General features: G+C 40.3%; 1 protein-coding gene across 1 annotated transcript; it reads right to left on the bottom strand.

Moving 5' to 3' along the window:
• Positions 1-43: 43 nt before the first annotated feature.
• Positions 44-1,403, bottom strand: CXIP1 (CAX interacting protein 1). The gene is made up of 3 exons (XM_012988623.2): positions 1,072-1,403; positions 563-832; positions 44-322 (listed from the first exon to the last, which is right to left on the bottom strand). Exons 1-3 carry the CDS (start codon positions 1,286-1,288, stop codon positions 267-269), a joined length of 543 nt encoding a protein of 180 aa, XP_012844077.1. The 5' UTR covers positions 1,289-1,403; the 3' UTR covers positions 44-266.
• Positions 1,404-9,821: the final 8,418 nt, after the last annotated feature.

Here is a 9,821-nt window from a genome sequence, read left to right as displayed (position 1 = left end):
GGATAGCCCAATATAAACATATATATCATAGTAGCAATAATAATGAAATGATAATAATAATAATAATAATTGTTTCTTAATAATGAAATGATAATAATAATAATAATAATTGTTTCTTAGTATGAAAACAAAAATAAATGTCATGCAAAACAACATTACAATATCCGTCTGTCTTACAGTAAATAATGATTTAAATGAAAAGGCAACCAACATATAAGTATGGAACTCAATTCCGTTGAATGGAGCAACCAAGCTGCTTTGGAGAGTTAGGAACACATTGCTTTCTCCAGTACTTCCTGCAACTCCCCGCTCTTATATGCCTCTGTTTTAAGAACATTTTCATTTGTTAAACTTGAAAGTAAGTTGCAATTCTCCAAACAGAACATTTTAAAAGCTATAAACAAACAATTCCACCGACCAAGTAGTTCAATTATTACTCATCAGAAAGAAATCATCACTTCATTTGATTAAGATCATCAGAAAGAAATCATCACTTCATTTGATTAAGATAAGAACATGCGCAACTAGAAAGTTAAAAGGAAGGATAGAAAGTTAGACTTACCAACAGTGATGTCACAGCCACCAAAGAACTCGCCATCAATGTATATTTGTGGAAAGGTTGGCCAACTCGAATACTCCTTCAATCCAAGACGCAATAATTCGTTTTCGAGGATATTAATGGTTTCAAAAGGCACATTCAAGGATTTCAATATCTGCACAACAGTATTTGAAAATCCACATTGTGGGAAATCCTTGGTTCCTTTCATGAATACAACTACTTTGTCTGATGTAACAACCTTATCCAAGGTAGTCTTCAACTCCGGAGTTAGAGCTGCAAGCAACCGTGATTTCAATTCCACTTTGCTTACAAATAATAACTTCACTAGATACTTTTTTTCACTCATGTATTGATTTATTAACATATCTATATATGAAACTAAAGAAAGATAGTACCAAAGTAAAAGAGAGTGCAAGCAAGGGTATACCCTAGAATTAGCTAAGAACATAATTGATTTGGATCTATTAAAGAAGCATTTAAATCATCAATTGATAAATTGATTTTGGATATACCTGAGAAACATCGGACGGAGCTCCTATTTCTACCACCACAAGTAGAAGAACCACCACTGTAGGACAGACCGTGGAATGTTTTAATATTTGCCGAATTACAATTACGATGGCCCTGGTTTTGACGGCGTCTAGTCCACGCCAACGTCGCCGTCGACACCGGCGAATAATCAGACAACGTCGAGGGGCACGCCGCAAATTGCCAACGGAACGCCGCCATCTCACTGTAAGTCACTTCTGCACCACAAAAGTGAACTATCAAAACTTTCGGCCTAACCACACTTTATTTATTGGACCGGCCTGAACAAAGACCATTTATTTTCTAATTTTTTTTTTTTATGAGATTTTTTTTTTAATTTAATACCTCGTAACTGAAGACCTTCCTTTTCACATTTTAACGCATTCTTTTCAATTTGTTCTTATTTTAATACATCAAAGTATAAAAAGCCAATAACAACGAAATCGGACCAAAAACCAATAAAAATATGTATAGGCGTATACATTATCGTTTTCTAACTCCAATCTTGATTCATTTTAATATGATAACAATTCACTCAATTCGATTCTAACAAATACGAAACAAAACAAGGGAATAGATTGGTAATAATAGATAGATAAAAAACTAAAACCTTTCTATTCTATTTTGACAAAATTTCAAGTATAATAAAAGGATTATATCATTCATTTTCTTTGATTCTATTTGAATTACTCATTTTCACATATTTGAAGTCTTCTTCTCGATCTAAAAATCTTAATATCTAAGAAATAAGTACTATTTATACAATATCTTAAAATACGTTATTGATGATGCTAATTACTTAGATCACCTAAGGTAGTGTAAAAAACGAACTGAGAGAGCAAAACGGATCAGTAGCTTGACAACTTGATGATCCTGATGTACCTTCGATCATAGAACACGTGAACTAGGCGGGGGGTTGATGCTCAAGTCAGACGTGCTGATAGTAGAAATAGTCCAGAGAATACATTTAATAGTATTGCTCAGATAATAGGACGTACCTTAAGGAATGAGTTCAAACCTTTATTTATAGCTTAGTTGAGATTGTCGGGCCCAAATCTTACTTGAAGGTGATTGGGCCTCGGTGATAGTGGTCTTCGATATTGGGCTCGTGGCCCAGTAGGTAAATAATTTGTAAGGCCATCGAATTGGGCCAATTAGGCATATCATTAAGCCCCCCACTCTCGAGTCGATGTGGGAGCCATGTTGAAATGGGTTCTCGATCGTGTCGAAAGTAAAAATTGTAGTGGTCGCTCTTTGGCATATAGCCTGATGGTGTGCGAAAACGTGTTGGAGCGTGTGTCGGAGGGGCGTGATGGCGCGTAGCGCGACCAAGTTGTCGCGATGAAAGTTACTTGAGTCGTCGATGTTGTTCCGCGACGATGTAGTAGCGAATTATCTCCTCGTGGGAGTTGTCTCGTCGCGGGGTAATAGAGTTGATCGAGTTATCTCCTCGTGGGAGTTGTCTCGCAATAATGTAGTAGCACGGTTCAAGTAATCTCCTCGTGGGAGTTGTTATTTGTTGACATTGTCAATGTTTCGACGCGTTGCTCGTATGTGTTTACATATAGCCTTGTGCGTGATGTACTTGAGGAGGGGATCAAGCTCTCAAGATTTTTTTTTATGGGGATCGTGCCCCTTGTTAGACTTGTAGGTTGTAAGTATGTTTGGACCGTGGCCACGTTTTAATAAAGGACCCGTCGAAAACAAGTAGAGAAATTTGAGTAATCAAGCTGGCCAGGCTATATAGATTCCCATAATATCTCTAAGTGTTTCTAAGGTTGTAATCGTGCTAACTCGAGTTTGCGATTGTGTAGTGAATTACGAGCGAGTTGTCTCCTCGAGAGAGTTGTCTTACAGCGAAGTTGTAGGAGCATTGGATGACGCGCGATTAAGGAGCGTACGGCTTGAGGTCGCTCTGAGCGAGTTATCTCCTCGTGGGAGTTGTCTCGCAGCGAGTCTTATTATCGAGCGAGGTGGCTGCACGTGGGAGTTGCCTTGCAACGGATTTATAGTGCCGAGCGAGTTGACTCCTCGTGGGAGTTGTCTCGCTGCGGGTTGGGGTACCGAGCGAGTTGGCTCCTCGTGGGAGTTGTCTCGCTGCGGGTTCGTAGTACCGAGCGAGTTGGCTCCTCGTGGGAGTTGTCTCACTGCGGGTTGTAGTACGGAGCGAGTGGTCTCCTCGTGGGAGTTATCTCGCTGTGTAGTTTTGAGACCCGAGGGAGTTGGCTCCTCGTGGGAGTTGCCTCGCAACGGGTTATAGGACGGAGCGAGTGATCTCCTCGTGGGAGTTGTCTCGCAAGCCCCCCACTCTCGAGACGATGTGGGAGCCAAGTCGAAAAGGGTACTGGATCGTGTCGAGAGTAGATCGGTGCTGTAGTCTTGCGTTAATCGTTGGCATGGCGTGGAGAATTTTTTTTTTTTTTTTAAGCTTGTTGATATCCACCCCATTTGGAGATTTCTTACATTTGGGGTAGAGAGATGATACGCTACTCTTAGGTTGGAATGTCTAACTCTTTTGGGTAGAAATGTAAGAGGGTGTATCACCCTTAAGATGAGATATCCAACCAATGGAATGCTGAGCAAGCGGATGTAGAGAGCGGGGATGCAGAGTGCGTGTGCGGAATCGGATGTGGAGCGCATGCGCTGAAGCGGATGCGGATCGCGCGGATTTGGAACGCATGCGCAGATGCGGATGCGGAGCGCGCGGAAGCATAGCATATTATAGCATAGCATATCACAGCATAGCATAACATATCGTAGCATAGCATAGTATAGCATATCATAGCATAGCATAACATAGCATAGCATATCGTAGCATAGCATATCATAGCATAGCATAGCATATCGTAGCATAACATAGCATAGCATATCGTAGCATAGCATATCATAGCATAGCATAACAGATGCGGATGTGCAGATACTAATGTGGACCGCGCGGATGTTGAGTGCGCGGATGCTGAGCGCGCGGATGTGGAGCGCATGCGCGAATGCAAAGGGCACGGAGGGGGAACGCATGCTCAGATGCGGAGTGGAACGCGTGGATGTGGAGCTCATCCGGACGGAAACGGAACACATGCGCGGATGCAGATGTAGAGCACACGAAAGCGGAGCACTTGTGCGCATGCAGATGTAGACCGCGCGGATGCTGAGCGCGCGGATGTGGAGCGCATGCGCGGATGCGAATGTGGATGCGGATTGCGCACTCGTCGCTTGGGGCGCGACGTTGGGATGTGTTATCCTTGGAGTGGAGAGAACATACCCAACTCTTGAGATGAGATGTGAATTTGTTGGAGTTCAAAGGTAGGGAGGATGTACCACCCTTGTGACGAGATGTCCAACCCTTTGGATGAGATACCAAACCTTGAGGTGGGATAGCCCCCATCTTAGGTGAGGCGATCATGAACCCTGTTATGGTTTTGAAGAACTTCCAGTGTCTTTGACATCATTGGAATGAGGAGCTCGTAAGGGAGAGGCGTTGGCTCTCCGAGGTGAACATGGGCGATATTGCGCAATTTGCGCTTCTCGGCGATGTTGCACGGTTTGCGCTTCTCCGCGATGACTGAGTTGTTGTATTCGGAATTGAAGGTTCGAAGTATATGCTTACGACACACTCGCTTGGTGGGTGCTACCTTATAGTGGTGGTTGTGCTACGGCTAGAGCCGCATGAGGGGCGTTGACTCCTGCTATGGTGATGTATGGTGCCACTGCTTCAGTGACAGTGGCAGTACGAGTTGAAGCTTCTGCGATCATACTCTGAAGGTCCTCATCGGTTATCTGAACCGTTAGAGGAGCAAGTAGAAGTTGATTTTGTTGAAGGTTCGGCGATCATACGCTGAAGGTCCTCTTCGGTTATCTGAACCGTTCGAGGGGGATGGAGGTAGGCCCCCATTGAGTCGATAACCCATGGCGAAAGAAATATTTTGGGGGCAGAGGTAAGCCCCTAGGGAGTCGATAACCCTTGGTGAACGAAATGTTTTGGTGGCACTGTAAACCCCCAGGGAGTCGATAACCCTTGGCGAACGAAATATTTTGGGGGCATTGTAAACCCCCAGGGAGTCAATAACCCTTGGCGAACGAAATATTTTGGGGGCACTATAAACCCCCAGATTTTATGTTGAATTGAGCTAATAATTATGTGATGAAAGAGCAATAACACCGAGAGTAAAGAAAATAACTAGCTTTATTCATTGATCGAAAAGGTGAAGCTTACGAGCCTACTTGAGGCGAAGGTAAATAAACAAGTAGGGAGCGAATCGCTCGAAATAAATAAACTTGTACTAAGTAGATGATGTAGGTGTTTCGTTCAATTGATGTCGAGAGGTGAGGGGATGTATCATCCTTAAGGTATGATAGCCCCCCAGTTTTAGGGTGATGTGTTCACGTACAATGTTATGGGCTCGATAGACTCCAAGTGTCATTGACATCATTGGAAGTACAAGGACGTATAAGGAGATTATCAATGAGATGTTGACGATTGTCGTCGGCCATCTCGTCGCCGGGTGGTGAAGTAATCTTCATCTCTTTTCCTCTTGGGAGGAGGGAGGGCCGAAGCCTCTTCGATGCGCACGTGTTTCTCAGCAGGACTTAGTAACTCTTTTAGAGTGGTTGGAGCTCTTCCTGCCATAGATTCCTTGAATCTACCTTCCTTCAAGTTTTGTTGAATGATTCCAGCGAGCATGCTTCATCCCACGTTAGGAACTTTGTGAGATGCCTCTACAAATCGTTGAATGTAGTTGCGGAGGGTCTCGCCCTCTCTCTAGGTGATAGTGAAGAGGTACGCGGGAGTCTTTGCGTACTCTTTGTTGATAGCGAAATGGTGGGTGAAGCGATCTATTAGTTGGGAGAGAGCTTCAATTGACCTAGTGGGCAAGGAGTTGAACCAGCTCAATGCTCGTTCGGAGAGCGTTGTGCGAAACATCTTGCACATCGCGACATCAGTTGGGCCATATAGATCTGCCATGCCGTAGAACTTTTCAAGGTGCTCCTGTGGGTCACCAGTTCCATCGAATTGCGGTAGACTCGAGACCTTTACCCGTTGGGGTAGTATCTCATTGATTATGCTACAGTGAAGGGATTGTACCTTATTGGAGGTATTTCGCTTCCACCAATGGGATTACCTATGTGGGGAAGGTGATTTGAGCGAGATACCTGACTGCTAATTTCAACCTCTCCACCATTGTGTGGAGGAGCTCGTTGGTGAGATGTGTTGCCTCTTGAAGGTAAACGTGGGTCTCGTCGCCCAGTTCGTGCATCTTGGCGATGAGTAGATTGTTGCATTCGGGACCGTGGGTCCGAGGTAGAGGAGGGACACTTATTTGGTTCTGGACTGGCGGTGGAGCCATAGGTGGCTCCACAGGTGGAGCAGGTGCTGGTATCGCGTTGGGAGCATTTGCTCCCATCGTGGCGATGTATTGGGTCACAGCCTCTGTGGCGGCGCGAGTTGAGGCTTCTGCTATCATGCGCTGGAGCGCATCCTCGGTTATTTGAACCGTTCGAGGAGCAGAAAGTGGCGGATCGACGAGTGGTGGGTCCCGATGGGGGATCACCTGAACCTCGCGAGGCATATCAGTTATCATATCTTAAAAGTATATTACTAATGTATTAAATATCTAAGCATTATTCTAGATATTTTAGTATTCTACACGTAGTGAAAATTTTATGCTTGATCGTAAGATTAGTGGTAATTTTTAAAATTACTAGATGTTAGTTCATAACTAGTCAATAAATAACTTATCTAAATTTATTTTTACTAATTTTCACTAGTTGATCATAATTAGTAAAATGGTAACTAGTAAATAGATCGGGTCGAATTTGGGTCGATATTGGATTATGATTAATGATAATTCCTTTTGTACTCACACTTTGGTTATTGGTTAGTAGTGATGAACGAATTCCGGCTCAGGCCCGTAGGCCCACTTTGGGTTATTGGTTACCGCCTCATCTATTAAGTGATTATTTACATTAATTAATAATTAACAAACATAATTAAAAATTTAATAACTTATATTTAGGAAAAAAAAAAAAAAAAAAACCTAGCTTCCCCACCTACACCCCCAAAATCTTGTACATGACTATTTAGATTTTCCTAAGTTGAATCTCAAATGGAAATGTTGTTTTTGTGTATGATTTTGAGCGAAAATGAGAGTAAAAGAAGGATGGGAGGAGGAAAATGTTTTTGGATTATTTGGTTTTTAGAAAGAAAAAGTATTTTAATTATGTGCAGGATTTAGGTGGTGTTTGCAAATGCTTTTTGAAAGTGATTATGCGGTTTTTTTTGCTCATAATCTGTTTTTAGGTATTTGCAAAATCAACTTTTGCTTTTGCTTCTCTTAAAATAATCTGCTTTAAGCTATTTTTTTAAAAGCACCCCTAACCCTGCTTTTTCAATTTTAGTTCATTTTCCGAAATTTTTGCAAACACCCCCAACTTTTAGAAATAAGCACTTAAAACTAACTTAAATCACAATCACTAACTTCTGCTTTTAAATAATCATTTGCAAACACCACCTTAGTAATTATTGTGCATAATTTAATATTTCAGTTTTTTTTTTTCCTTTTTTTGTGTTTTGTGTGTGTGTTCTTTGGTTTTTATTTAAAAAAAAAAAAAAACAATTCATTGTAATAATCTTTATATTTCCTTTTTCAATTCCTTGTAATTATCTTTATATTTCCTTATGTAATTTTCCTTTTATTTAGCAACTTTTAAATTTAAAAAATATTAGTTTCTACTCTCAACTTTCCTACTTTAAGTTTCTACTTTTATTTTAGTTTTTTACTAAGAAAATATCAAAAAATCATTTAATAAATATGTTAGCTACTTATGTTTAACTTTAATTTTTTTTTTTGGTAATTTATAAAGTCATTTTATATGATGTTTTAGGAAAAAAAAAGAAAAAGGGTAAATTTCACTTTACCCCCTTGTACTCTGTCCGAGAACTACTTTACCCCCTTATACTCTCAATTTCATCGATTTACCCCCATGTACTTGTACAATTTCCCAATACGGCTCTCGCCATCAATTTTTTTCGATTTCGACTCTACCGCTGTTTGGTCAATTATTAGGTTCTTGGAACCAATGACGGGTGATTTATTTACCGCTAGATTTGCGGCTTGTCATTTTGATGAGACATTATTTATACCGATTGGTAAGAATATTCACAATATCCGTGATAATGATAAACAAAAACCAATCGAGAATCTCACATGGTGTGAGCAACATTTATCTCATCTAGACCCACGTACCTTTAAATGCGAAAATGAGATCTATAGAATCATTCATTTACAAAATATTGCCAATAGACTTCGTGATGCATTTAATGATGCCAGTAAAGTCACGAAGTCTTATATTCCAGCTAGGATCGTTGTTCCTGAAGAACATGCGAAAATGAATGATGATCCCCCACAACAAAAACGGGGTAGACCTATTGGATTAAAGGACGTTCCTAGAAAAAAAAGGGGAAAATCGATGAACTCTCGAACCAAGTGGTTCCTAGTGAGAATACTCCAGGTGGATCTGTTGAGCCTGATATCGAAAAGTCGATATCAAATCTCGAGAATACCGAGAATCCATAAGTTATTTCAATGAAATATGGGATATAAATGAGATAATCATCGATAATATTCTTACATTGATCAATAGATTGTCTACGATGATTATTAAAGTGAATAAAGACTCACTGTTTTGTAATGTTGCAGGTACATCTTGTTGAATTACCAAACAAGCATGCCCAATTAACATAATTATGTTGATTGTATAGTACAATAAAAGGCAGATATTGGTATACAACATTACATGAGAAGACACGAGATGGAGCAAGGTTGATAGATCACCCCAGAGGTTGCTCATTTCAGGGGGAGCAATAGTGCGCTGCACTCCTTTTCCCTTATGGCTGGTTTTGTCCCGTTGGGTTTTCCAGCAAAGGTTTTTAACGAGACAGCTTATGCACATGGCTGGGATTGAGTTATGCACTCTTTTTCCCTTATGACCGGTTTTGTCCCACTGGATTTTCCGGCTTGAAATTTTTAACGAAGCATACATACACTTTACTCAATCCATTTTACAGCCGTTACGATAATACTTAGTCCAAGGGGGAGTATTATAATATATATCAAATTGTTTCTTGTGGACTAAGTCTCTAAGAACATTAGTCATCAAAGACCATAGCTACGTCTTGTACTAATCCTAGAAAAGCATGACAATGCTCATTCCATTCTTTGTATAAAATGTAATGTTTGGGCAGTAGAAATGAGAGAAGTTTGGGCAGTAGAAATGAGAGAACGAATTCCGTTTGCAATAACACTCTCTTTGTAGAGTCTTTCAGTTTAATATTACAATATATATTTCTCAGGTTTTGCAGCATATACGTACATATGAGTTACTAATATTTATTATTCTATAACAGTTATCTACTTATGTTTAACTTTAACTTTTTTTTGGTAATTTATAAAGTCATTTTATATGATGTTTTAGGAAAAAAAGAAAAAAGGGTAAATTCCACTTTACCCCTCGTACTCTGTTCGAGAATGAGTTTACTCTCTCATATTCTCAATTTCATCGATTTACCCTCATATATTTGTACAATTTCCCAATACAGCTCCGTCAACTTTTTTCGATTTTGACTCTGACGTTGTTTGGTCAACTCTGTAAATTACAAAATTGCCACTGCCTATAACACGTTGTTTCTTCTCAACAAAATTGTCACTGTCTATAACTATGTTGTTTTCTGGGGTTAATT

Source organism: Erythranthe guttata, chromosome 6 (genome assembly GCF_056151865.1).
Source record: "Erythranthe guttata isolate IM_541 chromosome 6, IM_541, whole genome shotgun sequence".
Classification (NCBI taxonomy): Eukaryota; Viridiplantae; Streptophyta; class Magnoliopsida; order Lamiales; family Phrymaceae; genus Erythranthe; species Erythranthe guttata.
The sequence above is the reverse complement of the archived record's forward strand: the minus strand, read 5'-3'. Positions and strand labels throughout refer to the sequence as shown.